Source organism: Stenella coeruleoalba, assembly GCF_951394435.1.
Source record: "Stenella coeruleoalba genome assembly, chromosome: 9".
NCBI classification, from domain to species: domain Eukaryota; kingdom Metazoa; phylum Chordata; class Mammalia; order Artiodactyla; family Delphinidae; genus Stenella; species Stenella coeruleoalba.
In genome coordinates this window covers 61,758,276-61,773,900 of record NC_137155.1, presented here as the reverse complement: position 1 = coordinate 61,773,900, position 15,625 = coordinate 61,758,276, and the positions used below count along the sequence as shown (strand labels likewise).

General features: G+C 35.3%; 1 protein-coding gene across 6 annotated transcripts in view; it reads right to left on the bottom strand.

Annotated features, from left to right (window-relative positions):
- Window positions 1–15,625, bottom strand: part of BBS9 (Bardet-Biedl syndrome 9) — a 614,322-nt gene that overhangs the window by 426,799 nt on the left and 171,898 nt on the right. For all 6 annotated transcript variants that reach the window (XR_013829928.1, XR_013829929.1, XR_013829930.1 and 3 more), the window contains 3 exons: window positions 11,596–11,777; window positions 6,765–6,841; window positions 3,538–3,591 (listed from right to left, as the gene is read on the bottom strand). Coding sequence is in view for 1 of the 6 variants with exons in the window: in XM_079932453.1 (XP_079788579.1) it covers window positions 3,538–3,591; window positions 6,765–6,841; window positions 11,596–11,777 (313 nt within the window). In the remaining 5 variants the exon portion in view is untranslated. The remainder of the gene's footprint in view (window positions 1–3,537; window positions 3,592–6,764; window positions 6,842–11,595; window positions 11,778–15,625) is intronic.

The window sequence follows — 15,625 nt, the reverse complement described above, 5'->3', positions numbered from 1 at the left end:
ATGTGTATTATCTCATTTAATCATTACAACATTGTGAAACAGGTACTATCACAATATACCATTTTACATAAGAGAAAAATGTGGCTCAGAGAAGCTAGATAATTTGACTAATGCTACTCTGATTATAAGTGGAAGAAGCACAATTTAACTTCTGTCTGTCAGAATCCAGAGCCCACACTCTTAATCAATTGTGGTTAAGTCCCAAAATAACTCTGCAAATGAAGAAGTACCGTCGTTTTACAGTTTAAAAATAGAGGTTCACAGAAGCTCAATAATACGTCTAAGACCATCCAGCCAACATGTGCAAGAGAGCTGAAAACTATGACCAGGAACATCTTGTGAGAGGTTAGTTTTAAAAATGAAAATGAAAAATCCTTGAGGTAGAATAAGCCATTTTTAAGACAGCAGACGTTCTGACTCTGCCTGGCATAACAACATGTACTTAGACAACAATCGTACAATTTTACTTTGTTACAAGTGCTTGCATTTAGTTTAGATGCAAGATCAATGGTGATAACTCTCATACACAGATCTATTGAATCCCAACAATGGACTAGGCACTTTCAAAAGTGAATCAAGAAGATGTGTGACAAAAATAACTACAGTAACAAAGAAGAGTTGTGTTTGAGCCAAAAAAAAAGTTAAAGACTTGGCTAGACCATAAACCTCATATTTTAAGAGAAAAATAATTATATTAAGGGGGAAATATGAAAATTAATATCTGAATTTTCCATGCTATTTTCCATTTCTAACAAAATAAAATATGATCCTCAGGAAACATAATACTAAATTTTTATCCTAGATATATAAACATGACTCCAAAGGCCAGGTATTAACAACCACTCTGCCTTAGTTGCCTGCAATAGATAGATGGTCACGCATCACGCACACACACTCAAGGTAGCCACATCTTCATTCACTTGGAACGGATGGAAAAATTTTCTCAATTAACAGGATTTATTATGATGGAAACTTCCATGGTTATATATCTTGGCTGCTGTTGTTATAAAAGGCTATAAGGAGAGATTTATAACAGAAATTTGTATAGGAACTGTCAGGCAGAATCAGGAAGTCATGGTGTCTGCTGCTTAAGTCCAGCTGATTTTGTGCAACTCTTGTGTGTCGCATTCTTTCCCATTCTTTTATAATGGCAATAAGGAAGAGAGCTGTGACTTAGCCATTCTCAAACATAGTTAAATGTTATTCTCCTAATGAAGGAGAATTTTCCAATAGTGTCATGCCACCATTTTAAGGTGGCTATTACACATGAAAGCTTAAGAACGGCATGGGAGGGAAATGTGTATTATTTATAGCAGTAACTAGTAGTGAGGGAAAAAATTAGCATGAGCAAAGTTATCTGGTTTAGGTACAAGATTTCTTTTTGCAATTTGCAGTGTGCTCCTGAATTATTATGTTATGTGTCAGAACAGTATCAGTAGATAGATATAAAAGAGATTTCCCTACACAGAAGTCTATAGATCATTGCTGGAACGCTACAGGGTTGTTGGGTTTTTTTTCTTAAATGATTGATTTCTTGCCACTAATGCTTTTCCAGACTCAGAAGTATTAATGGGATAGAGCCTTTGATTGGACAGGGGGAATGGAGACTGGGAAAAGACCACCCTTGCTACCAGTGGCAAGAATCCAAAAAAATTAGCTTAGGAAACTGTTATAAGATTCGGCTCCCTTCAAATTCTACCAAAGATCCCCACACTTGGGCCACCCGCTGGGTCTAGTATAAGCGAACACAATTGGTAAAGCCTGGTGCCCTGTCAAACTCCTCCAAGGACAGCAACCCATAATCTAAGAAAATATAAAGCCCTGTCCAAGTTTTGACTTAGCAAATCGCCAAGATCCACAACTTTCCCTGGCTCCAAAGTCTGGGCAGTGATAAATATTTTCAGCTTAATAATGTGCTGACTTATTACCACACTTTAATCTAAATGCCTTAAGAGGGTTCTACATTTGAGTTCTAGTTCTAAAATTCTACAATGGCAGGACTAAAAATCTTGACCAAAACCACATCCTTCATATTCTATTTTTTGGGGACTATCAATTTGTCACTACTCTATTTTGTGGCTTCTTCATTTAATATTTTCTTGCCATAAATACATCCATTTAAAGTTAATACTATGGCAGATAGATGGCTGGAAATTCTTTTCAAACACACACATAATCATACATAGAAGAAAGATATTATTAACATTCATATGATTCCCCAATATATATATGATAATACAATCAACTGCTTGGTCTACTATGAATGTGATGACATAATTCCTTTAGTATATTTAAATACTAATTTTGTTTCTAGAAAAAAGACCCTTAATCACACTACACATTTAATTAATGGTAGGAATAAGTCATAACAATTTTTTGTTATATACATATTGCTATAAATGCAATTACTAGTTTTATATTTGTAGTAAACAATAAAGGCTATCTATTTACTACTCAAGGCTGAGGAAAACTTACAAATGTCAACTGTTTGGGTTTTTCTTTTTCTTAACTTTTTAACCAAGAAATCTTTTGTTTAATTGAATAAATTTAATGTGTAACATTGTGTACATTTAACGTGTACAGCATGTTACTTTGATACATTTATATATTGCAATATGATTGCCTAGGCAGTGATATTTATCACATTACATAATTATAGTACAATATTATCTATATTCATTATACGGTGCATTAGATCTCTATGGCTTATTTACTACTCATTACAAGTTTGTGCCCTTAAACATCATCACTCTTAACCACCCCCAATCTCCTGGTAAGCACCATTTTACCCTCTGTTTTTTACAGGCTTAACTTTTTTAGATTCCCACATATAAGTGATATCATACAGGACTTGTTTTTCTCTGTCTGACTTATCTTACTTAGCATAACGTGCTCAAGATCCAACCATGTTGTTGCAAATGGAAGGATATCCTTCCTTCTCATAGTTGAATAATATTCCATTGTGTATATGTACCATATCTTTTTTTATCCATTCATCCATCGATAGGCATTTGGGTTGTTTCCACATCGTGGCTATTTTGTGAATAATACTGCGATAAACATGAGAGTGTATATCTCTCGTGGGAAATACTATTTTCATTTCCTTTGGTTTATAGCCAGAAGTGGAGTTGCTGGGTCATACAGATTTTTTTTTAAATTTTTTGAGGAACCTCCAATTGATCTCCAAAGTGGTTGGATCAACTTACATTCCCACCAACAATATTTAAGGGCTCCCTTTTCACCACATCCTCACCAGCACCTGTTGTCTCTTGTCTTCTTTATGACAGCCATTCTAAGGTGTGAGGTGATATCTCATGTGGTTTTGATGCACATGTCCCTGACCATCAGTGATGTTGAGCATCTTTTCATATGTCTGTTGGCCATTTTGATGTTCTCTCTGGTAAATGTCTATTAGTTCTTCTGCCCACCAAGTGTTTGTTTTACATTTCCATAAGCTACTTATAGGGTGACAAGTGGCAGATGTGATGAAATGTGTGATATTGTTTGCACATTACAGTCTAGAACTATGTACAATACCTTCACTGTGACTGAAGGGACAAGGTCAGCTCCCACTTCAACATCAGTAGATTGCTGTAAACACAGAATTGAGAAGAGAAGGAAAGAATAGTTTCAATACTGCACATCAATGAGTAAACACAGTAGGTGTGATACATACTTCTCACCACCAAAAAAAACTATAAAGGATTTATCACTCTGATGGCAGACTAAAAGAGTCAGTGTGGCTTTTTGGATGGCTTCACTGGGAAAGTCACAAGCTAATATTTAAAAACCCACGACTCCAAAAAGGGAAGAAAAGTTCACATATTTTACTATCAAACTACTCTATTGCCAAATGTCCTTAAAAACTGAAACTAATTTACTCATTCTTTATATTATAGAAAAGAAGACTTCTGTATATTTTCTATATAAACAGTACACCATTCTTTTAGGTCCTTGTATTTTTAGCTTGCCAAAGGTATGTTTTATTCTGATTAATAATATGTATTGATATCTAAGACATGTAACTAATGATATAAAGATTCAGTGGCCTTACATCTAGAAAATAAAACAAAAGTAGGAGTGTATTTTTTTTTCCTAGCGCATATCATAAACTCTTTTACTCTTTAAGCATCAGCCTTGGTTACCTGGTGCTATCTCTTTTTTTTTTTTTTTTTTTTTTTTTTTTTTTTTGGGGGGTTTATGAAAGAGCTTCTTTTTTTTTTTTTTTTTTAACATCTTTATTGGAGTATAATTGCTTTACAATGGTATGTTAGTTTCAGCTTCACAACAAAATGAATCAGTTATATATATACATATATTCCCATATCTCTTCCCGCTTGCGTCTCCCTCCCTCCCACCCTCCCTATCCCACCCCTCCAGGCGGTCACAAAGCACCGAGCTGATCTCCCTGTGCTATGCGCCTATCTCTTAAAGAATTCAGAATATAATATAATAGAGCAAACATTTCCTTAGAATTTATAACTTTGTTTTAGAGTGGTAGGTTGAGAGGAAAATATGGTCACTCTATAATAGAATAAGATCAAAGCGTAACATATTTTCTAATAATACCCACATGAATTCCTGAGGGAACAATTAAGATCATGAAGTCTCTGTCCAACAATGAATAAATCCATTGTACTTTGTTAACCTATTTGGAATTATTTTACTAAGAAAAATTAAATCACTTCTAAGCAGTGGGGATCACTATGATGTAATGGCCATCAGCATAATTAAGAGTTGGGAGATTCATATTCTATTTATGATTCCATAGGAAACTATATATGAACTTTGATCCAACTTCTCAGTCAAGAAGAGAGGATAGCGATGTTTATCTCTTCTATAAAATCCCCCATTCTAACGCTAATTATATTATTTTTTGGATGTGTGCTTTCATAACAATGATTGAAAATAAAATATTAAGCCAGGCTTTTTGCTCTAGTATTACCTAAAATCCAGGAAATGTTTTACATTTAGCTGTCGGCAGTTCTGGAAGAGAAACCAACATCTCCTGTTTCCTGCTCTTTTCAATCCATATTTAACACCTAGATATTTCAGGGACAAAAGTCCTTTGGAAACATGAAATTACAGCCAGAGAGAAGTAGCTCTACAAAGACAACATAGCATCACAGCCACCTAAATCGTTGGACTGATGTTTTCCAATGGGATGAATATGATACTCTCAAGAATCTCTTAAGAAGGAAAGAAATAGTAAGAAGGGGAAATGAAGCTGAAAAGAGACATCTAGTTAAGAGAAAAAACCACTCCAGGTTACTGATAGGGAAATATATATTACAATACAGTGCTATTACATAAGGCCTTTCCTCAGAAAGATCAAAAGTTGCTAAAGAACAGAAAGGGAATTTCAATCCAAATAGCCTATGTTTAAGAGAACCTAGAAAAAATTATGTAAGTTGCCCAAAGGAAAAAAAGAATCATTTCCAAGGCAAGAAAATGTGTGTACATTTGTCAGCTAACTAAGCAAAAATGTTCCACTCAGACTACACCCTTCAGGTAGAGTGAGAAATGGTGTGTGCTGAATATCCAATGTTTAAACAGTACCTCTACTATGTGACTCAGCTGGGTGAATGTTTCTTTCATATATAGTCCTACTTTCTTTACGTATACCCAACTTACTATACTATGGCAATGTTAGTGTTTATCACAACTTGGGTTGGCTGTTTATACTAAGATTAATCTTTGAAAAGCTTATGGAACTACTTACTATATTATGCTGTGATAGGTAAATATCAAAGTCATTTCCTAACCAAAAATTATATGACATAAATTCCATACAGAGTAAAAAACAGTGAATTCAATCACTTCCCTAAATTGATCAACTTTGGTACAGATATAGATAAATTTAATATATTTTGCCCAAACTGCAGGCAGTGAGAGAAAACCAACCATAATCTAACAAGTGCGTACAGAAGACTAAACAAAGAGATGGGGTAACGTAACCAAGGACAGTCCTCCTTTCTTGTTTCTCAGCTTTATTAATTCATTTATAGAGCGAATATATACTGAACACCCATTATGTGACTGGCACTAAGGATATGACACTGAAGGAGACAAGTAGAATGCAGGTGGTGGTGGTGGTGGTTGTGGTGGTGATGATCGTGATGATCATTTTAAAAGAATTAAAATGTAATTTTATTATTATAATGATTTGTTAGTTAATTATCATAATTCAACAAAGTGCATTCTATTACTATTCCCATTTTACAGATGAGAACACTGAGACTAAGAAAATTGAATACCTTGCCCTGGGTCACACAGATAGAAATGAGAGAAAAAATAATTCCTGGCCCAACTCTATTCTTAAACTACTTCCCCACCACAACCACCATAATGTATTAAAGACTATAAATTACCAAACCCTGAGCTATGCCTTTCATAAACATTATCTCATTGAACCTTCAACAAAAATCTAGTGGGGTCAGTATTGTTTATCTGGATTAGGATTATCTCAATACTCAGTACTGAAAAAGTTTTTTTAAAAAAGTAGGTAGATTCAGAGTAATGGTGAGAACCTCTTTGACCATTTCCCTTCCCTCCCCCTTTTTTAAGACAGAAATCCTGCCTAAGGAACTTCTTATTACACAAAGAACTCAGAAATGTTTTTTTCTATAAGTAACAAAGCCTAAAACTTATCTTTCCTAAATTTTCTATTTGGAGGCCCAGAATTTAAACCAATACATTTTGATCCCAATTTATCAGAGTCCGCCACTATCACAAACCCTTTGAAAGTCTGCAAATACACCTACAGAAACTGAATCAAAGTTAGGAGAAACCACGGCAGAGACTTTCAGGTCATCTTCTCTCTCGGTCATAGGCCATACACCTGTAATTTTAAGAGAAAAAAATGTATTTACTCATAAAGTAAAACTTGCTGTATATAGTTGTTTTAAGGTTTATCTATACCATATATCAAAAATATACTCACGAGTTGAAAAAAACTGAGGCATTACAGAATGAGAAGCTTTATGCTAATTCTTTCCCTTCTACATTAGTAGAAAGAAAAACTGTCTCTTTTTCCAAAGGTATTAGCTAAGATGTGACCCATTGACTGACCAGTGTCAGGAATTTCAATTCCCTATCCTTAGCTACTGGTAGAAGCCAAAAAGAGTACAACTCTTTTGAAGGTAAACTGGCTATAATTATCAAAATGTAAAATTCACCAAAAAAATGTAAAATTCATATACCCTGTGACTTAACAATTCTACTCCCAAACATTTACCCAATACTCATAGACATGCCCAAGGAGTTTCTCTGTTGCTAGTAATTATTAAAAACAAAGCAGCCTAAATCTAAATTATATTTCTATTAATAGAGAAATAGTTAACTAAATTATGGTATATCAATACTGTGCAATGGTCCAAAACCCAAAACTCTAAATAAGAGTGCTGTCCATCTTTATATAGTGACATGAAAAGAAATCCTAGATATGCTATTGATTTAAAAAAAGCAAGATGTAGTACAATGTCTCTAATACACATGTATTTGTGTAAAAACAATTATATAAACAGGAAAATTTTCTCAAAGAATACACAAAAACTTTTTTTTTTTTTTTTTTTTTTTTGCGGTACGCAGGTCTCTCACTGTTGGGGCCTCTCCCGTTGCGGAGCACAGGCTCCGGATGCGCAGGCTCAGCGGCCATGGCTCACGGGCCCAGCCGCTCCGCGGCATGTGGGATCTTCCCGGACCGGGGCACGAACCCGTGTCCCCTGCATCAGCAGGCGGACTCTCAACCACTGCGCCACCAGGGAAGCCCGCAAAAACTTTTAATAAAGGTTACCTTTAAATAATCTAGTGGAACTAAGAGCTGGGGTTTATGCTTTCAGTACTGTCTGAATTATTTCGACCATATTCATTTTCTCTTTACAATTGAAAATTTCACAATTTAAAAAATGTTTATAGTGTATAATGAGGTATTAAGAACAAGTTATAGAGATCCTAAATAAATAAGAAACATAAATAATGCACATACATATGTGTATATATATACATATATATATATGGCAGATTATTGGCTGTCCCCCTAACATCCATTCTTCTCTCCTCCTTCTTTGTGGCAGAACACTAATTCTGTTGAGGCATTCACCTCATCTCAAAGTTATTGAATTGGTCAAATCCCATCATGATGATTTCTCCCCTGACCTTTTGTTGTTTTAGTCGTGATCATGGAGCCTAATCCTGGCAGATGTGAGGTGAGGAAAGGTGGGAGTCGGCATGCTGGTACATGCTTCTGGGAAAGCTAGTCCTCCCTAATAAATGGGGATACTTGGGAGAAATATCTCTCTTCTTCCCTGGAAATCATACTTGCACATAATGCCTGGAACTGCTAAAATCACCCTGTGACCCTGAGAGGAAACATCCCCCCACACTGAGGATGGCTGACTGAAAATATAGAAAGCACCTGGATGAGGTCACATGAATCAGCTGTCTCACAAAGAGAAGAACCACCTACAATTGCCACCAGGCATTCCCACCAATATTACACTGTTTGGAATAAGAATTTCCACAACTTAGTGAGAGTATAAAAGGCTGCTTGTTGCCTACCCAGTAAAGATTCTTCAGTTCTTCTTTACTAAAGAAGAGTCCAATTTTATCCTAAGTAACAAAGTGCTCAACCAAAATGCTAAATTTCCCAGGCTCTTTTGCAGCTTGGAGTGGCCAGTCAGATGTAAGTGGAAGCTGTTCAGGATGTGGCTTCCAGGAAAGATCGTTAAGTGGGCTGACTCAGCTGCAGATGTGAGGGCAGGAGTTCCAGAAGCCATCCTAGACCAACAGAAGACCCTGGGTGAGAAGGAATCAGAGTCCCTGATGACTTTGGAACTGCCAAATCAACCCTGGACTGCCCATTACTGGACTTCTTTTCCATGAGAAAGAAATAAACCTGTGCCTTATTTAAGCCACCCTATGTAGGCATTCTGTTATATGCAGCCAGACATAAACCCGAATAGCACAACTTCCAACAACGTTACCAAGTACAAATGTTTCTACTACTCAATGGTAGAAGCAACTTAGTTATCCTAGACATATTTCAAATGGGTGAAGACTTTCATTTATACGCCCATGTCTTACTGCTCTCTTTCCCTTCCTGAAGACACAAGTATGCTGTGTGGGAGTCTATCTCAGTATTGTACCCTTTCCTTCATATCCATCCCAAGTAAAGAACATATCAACTGTCTAAATCAATCATAAGGAAACTCTGTTTTTGAAAGTGCCTACTGATAGATGTTGTTGACTACTAGTAACAGAAATGCAAGGCAGGATTCTCACTGATGAGTTGAGTATGAAAAGCTTCAAAATCCATAAGCCATACAGAAATTATTACTATAATTTCATGCTTACAACATACATCCCTCATATAACTTACACACATAAAATCAGCTTCAAAAATACTTTTATTACAGTAGATAATATATACCATGTGTAAAACAAAATATACTCTTTAAATTGGCTTTACATTTTGCTGCAATTCTTGCTTTGAAGAAATAAAACAAACTTTAAAGTGCTGAACATAACCCACAAGACTGTGAACAACTTTTTTGCAAGTTAAAGTCACTGTATTAAAATAGGTGGCATTTAAATGAATAATGAGGTCATCAGAAAGTTCAGAGTTTTAACTTCTCATAATCTTCTGTAATGAAATGATTTGGTGCTTTTATATAATTACAGGTTTGGGGTTTTTTTTTTTTGCAGTACATGGGCCTCTCACTGCTGCGGCCTCTCCCGTTGCGGAGAACAGGCTCCGGACGCGCAGGCTCAGCGGCCATGGCTCACGGGCCTAGCTGCTCCGCGGCATGTGGGATCTTCCCGGCCCGGGGCACAAACCTGTGTCCCCTGCATCGGCAGGCAGACTGTCAACCACTGCGCCACCAGGGAAGCCCGATTACAGGCATTTTAATGAACAAATATACCACAATTTTATAAGTGTAGAGAATACTAAATTTTTTCCATATCTAGAAATAAAATATGTTAAAAGTCTCTCTTTTTTAAGAGTCTCGGTTTCTTTTGTTCAAATAAAACCAAATGATGGTGGCAAAGAAGGGGCAGAGAACTTCAAATATTAACTTTGAGGTTATGTAAATAATAAACTTTGCACTCGTCTGTGGGTACATCCCTAGCTTAATTAGCACTTATTTTAAGATACACAGAAGAATCAGGGTAATGACAAGTAAAACAGCCTAACCCTTCTCACCCAAGGGCATCACTATGGCCACCAAAAAATAACTTTTAGCTGTAAGGGATTTACCTGAGAAATGTTTTACATAATCAAGTGTTAATCAAAATATCGCTAGCACATTGTTTATGGAAAGGCCAAAATCTCAAGACACAAAATTTGTAGTGAAAAGCCACATTAAACTTATTTAACCAACTCTGGAAATTTCATATTTCATATGTATGCCACTCTTCTCCAATTACATTTTTAAGTGACAAAATGAGACTTCTATTCCATTAATCCCAAAACACTAGTATCAAAAATGGAAAAAAATATGCAATATGACACATCCAGTTTTAACTATTCTCTATTTGACATGAGGGTCCTGACAACAAATGGGTTTTTAAATAATTGGAGGTACTTAAAAGACCTAAGTTTCACTTGTTTATTTTCAAAACTTTCTAAGAGAATGTGTAAAACCAAAGCATAATAATTTTATTTTAATATTAATATTTTTAATATATTTTCTAAATTCCTCTGAATGTCTCTTGGTAATATGGGCTCAAAAATACATAAATCTAGGAAAGTGATTGGACCAGGATTAAGATTGGCTCTGTTGTTTTGGTTGGCTTTTGATGCTCTGCTTCTTTTATTATTCCTGCTTGTTTTAACATTTCTTTTAAGTGAAAATAGTCCATATTTTTTCTCATTAAAAAAATACTTTTACCTGACCCTGAGAAGGGAACTTAAAGTAATGCTTTTCACATGTCCAACTCAAACTGCAGGATTGCTGTTTTGTTTCTCCTTTTAATTTACAGTAAAATTATACCCCTGTGAATCCCAAAGTAAGATAATATTGAGTTATACAAAACTCAAGAACTGAAAATATCATCAGCCTCTGAGTCATTAGAAATCAGCATACCACAGGCTACACTCCATTTGGATCGCTAATTAACTACAAACATAAATTATATCACTAGGCTGCAAATGACAACATTTTTAGTAACAAAGTAGTAATTCACATACTGCTTTGGTTTCTTTTAAAATAAGCAACTAAATTTTTTTCAGGGATATTAGAAGTTAATAAATGGTCACTCTAAACCTTAATGTAATTCTAAAGGTCTAAAACCACTATCCAAAGAAATACATGTTCCTTTCTTAGAGTTTAAAGAAAAAAACTCAGCACTGTCCCTGAAACACACTAACAAAAGTATTACCTTAAATAGGACATATTTTTCAGAAGCTATAAAATACAAATTAAGCACAAAGACTAGTGTGTTAAAGAGCAATGCTGTTTTTACAAAAATGAGTTTAATTAAGCCTGGGGGAGAAAATCAACTAATATGTACAAAACATTATCCATATACAAAATAATATAAATTTTACAATGAATACTAAAATCAAATAATAAAAAGCTGCAAATGAAATACCTTGTGATTTGTTAACATCTTTGATGATTTTCTGAAGTTCTTTCAATTCTACATCAAGTTCATCATAGTTTAGTTCTCTAGATTCAACTTTTGGAGCTTGGAACAAAGAAGGGTCTGTCCCCAGGTATGAACACTGCAAGTGACCATCATCACTCAGAGTGACTATCACTCCCTTTAAATCACTACAAAAAGGAAGAGAAAATGAGACATAATTAAAATTTTTGGTGGATTTAGATTTAATCTAGACCAACTAGATTTTCATTCGATTCAGCTTCAACATACCATTAAGAAAATGACTATATAACGTATCTATTTCTAAAGTTTTACATCAAGGACTCAATTTAAATGTTTCAAACATGATTTATATTTACAGAAATATAACAATTATTATTAAAGCTTCCACTTTTGGGGACATAACTATGTGGCAACTCATGCTCTAAGAGCTTTTCAAGGTCTTACTTGTATCATTCAATCCTCACTGCGCCTCCCACTTGGCAGATTCATAATAAGCAGTGAACAACACGTAGGAGCTACAATGGATCAAGAGCTAGGCTCCTGGCTGGCTGAAGACTAGGGCTGAGGCACAGGAGGGAAGATGGGACAATCCAGTGGAGGAAGCCCTATGAGGCCTTGAAGAGAAATGTGCCCACTGCTCTTTTCCTTTTCCTTCTCTCTACCCTTGGGACATGCTTCCCCTCCCTCCCCAGGTCCACTCACCATGGCTTCCTTCACACACACTCCTATTCAAGTAGCTCTCTGGTCTGTTCTCTCTTTCCCTTCACTCTTAGATAGAAGTATCCCATTTTCTCATTTAGTAGCTCTTTCTCCATCACTCTTCTCATCCTGATTATCTCTTTTCCTCCCCATCCTTTCACTCTTCCCTCTTAGGCTCCCTCATCTCTGTTATTCTCTAGAAATAGCCATAATATATAAATTATAGATAACCTTAGCATAAATGCTTAAAAATAAAAGTTGTACATTTCCCTGAACTTGCTATAAAAAGTAGTTGAGATGAACACTATTGGCTTCCTCCCTACCTTGCCCAGAGGGAAAAAAATTCAATATTGCCATAAGTCATTTTGAACTGATATAAAATGAATTTGTTTTAGATTTGTTTGTTGTGTTTTCTATTGGCCTGTGATTTAAAAAAAAAACAAAAAACAAGTTTTCCTACACTTTTCTAAAGGTTAAATATTAGTCAAAAACAACAGAAAACTTGAGAGAGAAAAGAACTTGAAAAGAAGTGTTGCTATTTATCTGAAGAAAAGGAGTTAAGGTATATGAGTCTAGGACTCATTCACAACAAATAAGAATTTTTAAAACTCCCCAACTTTGGGTCATGGCAAGTGGTCAGCTCATTAATCTAAAAGCTCAACTTGATTGACAGTAAATACTACCATTGCTCAATCCTTCCCATAAGGTGGCCACCAGCAACCACTTCGCCACCTGCCTTTAACACAATATTCCTGTACATACTTTCTCCAGGATATATACATAATTCTGTAATGTGACTTCAGAAAAATAAAAAATAGATTGTTATCACTGATTTGATAGCTAAAAAACTAGCTAAAAACTAAAAAGGGGACTTGGGTTCTAGCTCTGACTCTGCTCTATGTAGCTGAGTCAACTTGGAGAAGTCTTCCTAAATGCTTTATGTCTAAAATGAGAGGGTGAAACGAGATGATCCTCAAAGGTCTTTAAGTTTAACAAACTGGTTCCATCAAAACAGCTCAGAAAATAAATATTCCCAAATAAAATTATTTTCCTAAAATAAAATGTTTTCACCCCTGTAGTATCTCTGGGCCTGACCCTTTCCTTGCAGGCAACTGAAGCCACTTAGTGGCCATGGAAATCCCAACTTCCAGCTCTGACAAGCCCATTTCAAGAGGGCAAACCTCTGTCCCTATTGAGTTAGTTGTGACTGTAGTCTGTTCCCCATTCCACCCAGACCTACTAAAGTCTGAGAACACAGTAAGTCCTAAGGAAACGCTAGGAAACTAAAAGGCAGAGCTTCTCAGACAATGTGGTGATCATCAGTTCTTTGAATCCAAAAGTGTATTTCCATTTTATCTTCCCCCTCTGAGTGATCCATTATAAAGGAAACCTAGCATGAGACATTACAAATATACCTCACTATCCAAATTTATTTGGTCTTTGAACTGGATAGCTTATTACAGAATCAGTTTCATCTCACTGTTTTAGATGGCAAATAGCAACAATTTAGATACAGGGATTTATCTAAAAATTTATCTGAACCTATTAAGTTGTTGAGTTCAGATAGAGAGAGTTTGAATAGTAGTGTATACACATATTTCTTCAGCGTCTCAAAAAGAAAAAAATCTTTACTGGTGTTTTGAGATGTCCAAACAGAAAAGGGAGAAGCCAGGGTCTTTACCCACTCAAAGAGCTTAACAAGCATCACCAGAATGTCTTAACACTAAATTCCAAAACTTAAGCAATTTACTTTTTTCTTATCAATGGTATTAGAGCCATTACCTACAATTTAGATCAAATAACAGAAATTTAGAATAGCTGAATTCATTTAACATTGCATGTTTTATTCCACAGGAACACTAACACAAGCTCTAAAAATTTTAGAATAAATCAGTGAAATTTCTGTCTAAAACATCTATGATGGAAAAAGTACTTTGACACAGGTCTAGACCACTACTTAATATATAAGTAATGTCATCACTCGGTATCTTAAATGCAAAGGAAAATTTTTAAATATATATATATATATAAATATATATATCGTTCCTAAAGTTAAGCCCAACTTAAGTATAAAGTCCAATTTAAGTATAAAAGAAGAACACAATCAAGATTTTTTTAATCTTTCTACTTAAAGAACATTTTTAAAACAATATTGTCCATGTGAGTTAATGTGTAAAATTTTCTGAGTGATAGAATTTTATGTTAGGAGAAGCCATCAAGTAAATCAAGTATTGTGTGCCTTATTACTTACTTACATCCTTAAACACTTTCAAAATGAAGGTCTCTAGATTACTCTGGTCCTTGAAATACATCAGCTAAACCAAGGAACCAGAATAATGTATTTTATGAGGACTCAAGGTCAAAGATGTTATATTGCTAGGACACACAATAATTTTGTGATTTTAGCAATGGGGCATGAAATTAAACAATAGAGTTAGCTCAAGAATCTGAGGGTAATTGTTTCTTCACTCAGTAAACAGATCCTGGCCTTAACAACACATTCAAACAAAATTCCAGATGGATTTTAAAAGTTAAATTAAAAAATATGAAACTACAAAAATATTTATCTGCCCTTGGGATGGAAAGAATTTTTGCTGCAATAAAGCAATAGAGGACAAAGCAAAGGATCTCTAAGTTAAACCACAAAAAAATTTTAAACTTGTTCTATGCTTTAAAAATACATTACAGTAAAAAGAACAAACTGGGAAAACCTTGGCAACCAACATAAATGTATGATTTAAGTTGAATCATATGAAGTTGTGGATATTCAACTGTTTTTGACCTATAAAAACAATTTTGTAGTTTCCTCTACTATGTAAAGAACTCTTACAAGTCAATGAAAATGAATATATCCCAAAAGAAAAAGGTCAAAGAAAATGTACAATTCACTTGAATCAGCAACTTAAAGGTTAAATAATCTATGGAATTAAAACTTTTATGTAGTTCTCTTTTTCTGACAAGGCCAATCTATAAAATGAGTAACTTGAAAGTATTTGAAATACAGCTCAAAAGATAAAAAATGAACAGTTTCTTTTGCTAATACAATAAAACAAATGAATAATAGCTTTAAAAACAAATGAAGGGCTTCCCTGGTGGCGCAGTGGTTGAGAGTCCGCCTGCCGACGCAGGGGACGCGGGTTTGTGCCCCGGTCCGGGAGGATCCCGCATGCCGCGGAGCGGCTGGGCCCGTGGGCCATGGCCGCTGGGCCTGCACGTCCGGAGCCTGTGCTCCGCAACGGGAGAGGCCACAGCAGTGAGAGGCCCGCGTACAGCAAAAAAAAAAAAAAAAATGAAAAGAACATGCACTGAATCTAAC